The following is a 1,837-nucleotide window of genomic DNA, read 5'->3' on the forward strand; positions in this document are numbered from 1 at the left end:
CCCTTACCCCCACCCCCACAGCCTACCTGCTGTGCATGGAGGGCAGCCTCACGGCCAACGGCCAGCGGCTCGAGACCCGCGACGCCGCGCACATCATCGGCGACGACGCGCAGCCGACGCTGCTGGACGTCCGCGCGTTGGAGGAGGGCGCCCACTTCATGATCATTGAGATGCAGAAGAGCAGCTGACGGGGCAGGATCAAGGCCCTGGTCTTTGCGTGCCTCTCGTGATGTCATCTGGTTTTGTGGGCACCCTGTTCCTGTCTCGAAACTTCCTGCGCATCGGTTGATGTTCTTGCGCCTGGTCAACTGCGGGCTGCAGGACGGTCTCACCACCAAAGCTTACCCTGCTGCTGCCACTGCTTCCTCTTCCTCATTGTACAAAACAAGGACTGTCTGATACCCTCAATTGTGTGACCCTGTGCTTGTCCATGTTTTGGGCCACCCACATGGCGGCAGCCAGAGCTTCATATGTAACAACGGAAGCTTCACATGTGACAACATGATATTCTGGCCTGGCAGCTCGTCATGTTGGTGCGCAGCAGGGGCTGCCTTGAAGAAACATTGGTTAGCATCCTGCTGTGTAGATTTCAAAAGTTGTCATGAGAGTCGTTTTCTTAGATGTAAGTCGCCGCAGGAAGCCATGTCAACTGACAGGTTGACTGTAGTGTTACAAAAGCAATCTGTGCAGGTACAGGCGGGTTGATGGGTCGCAATTGCCAAAGAAGCCTGTGCAGGCTGCTGGCTGGTGAAGGCCGCGCATGGGGGGCAGAGCAGCTAGTCTATTGCAATTGAGAGGGCGTAGGGGCCTGGCGGAGCAGCGCCGCAGGCAGTGCAGCTGCTGTGCTGTGCTGCAGCTGGGGAGCTGGTACATTCTTGGCGCAGCCAGGGGGGTCAAGGACAGGGGGTCGCGACTACGCCCACTAAGAACAAGCAGAGAGTATTCAAGCACCAGCGGAGGCGCCGGCGCTGTCACTGGCACGCACACAACTAGCTGTGCAAGGCGCCTGCCGGCTCAACGCTTCTACTCATCACGAACCAGCTAGCAGCCAGCAGCCCATCCCCAGCTCCAAAGGCGTCAGGCAACCACACAGCGTTGGCAGGCCCAACACGCCTGCAATCTGAGGCACACCCGCGTACACGGCCCGCGTGGCACGCGCTCCGGCCTCGCTCTCTCGACCGCACTCGTGGGGAGGCGGCGGCGACGGCTCAGAGCGCGCGCCGCAGCGCGGCCAGGAACTCGGGCCCCAGGTGCGCCACCTGTACCTCCCCGCTGGTGGCCGCGTCGACGTCGAGCAGCGACTCCGCCTGCCGCAGCTTGGCGTACCCCTTGGCGGTCACAAACGGCCGCAGCAGCGCCAGCGTCGCGCGCGCGCCGAGCGACGGCGCGACCGCGACCACGTGCTTCACGTTCTTGCGCAGCGGCCGCGGCAGCGACTGCAGCGCGCGCACGCACCACGCGCCGGGCAGCGGCCCGGCGCGGCGCGGCGCGCCGGGCCGCGGCGGCAGCGACGCGAGGACGAGCACGTACGGCCCGCGGGCGGCGAGGAACAGCAGGCGGCGGACGAGGAATGTCAGCGCGGCGTCGCGCGCGGGCGCGGCGCCCGACGGCAGCGCCTCGGGGTCGACGACGGCGACGGGGCGGCCGTGGCTGTCGCGACCGCCGAGGTACAGCAGCCCGCCGTACTGCGCCGCCTCGGCGGCCTCCCAGGTTGGCGGCAGGTCTGGGGTGCGCTCCACGATCACGAGCTCGGGCTCAGAGTCCCCTGAGCCTGCGCGGTCGGCGCGGCCGCCGGGCGGCCGAGGGCTTGGCGGCACGGAGGCGGGCGCCGCGGCCC

The 1,837-nt window shown here is 66.5% G+C and overlaps 1 protein-coding gene across 1 annotated transcript in view; it reads right to left on the minus strand.

Annotated features, from left to right (window-relative positions):
- Nucleotides 1–1,208: 1,208 nt before the first annotated feature.
- The window catches only part of MNEG_7269 (hypothetical protein), a gene marked incomplete at both ends in the record, with an annotated part of 1,923 nt that continues 1,294 nt past the window's right edge, over nucleotides 1,209–1,837 (minus strand). Inside the window, one exon of the mRNA XM_014044255.1 lies at nucleotides 1,209–1,771. Within this exon, the coding sequence (XP_013899709.1) occupies nucleotides 1,209–1,771 (563 nt within the window). The remainder of the gene's footprint in view (nucleotides 1,772–1,837) is intronic.

Source organism: Monoraphidium neglectum (assembly GCF_000611645.1).
Source record: "Monoraphidium neglectum strain SAG 48.87 unplaced genomic scaffold scaffold01271, whole genome shotgun sequence".
Lineage (NCBI taxonomy): Eukaryota > Viridiplantae > Chlorophyta > Chlorophyceae > Sphaeropleales > Selenastraceae > Monoraphidium > Monoraphidium neglectum.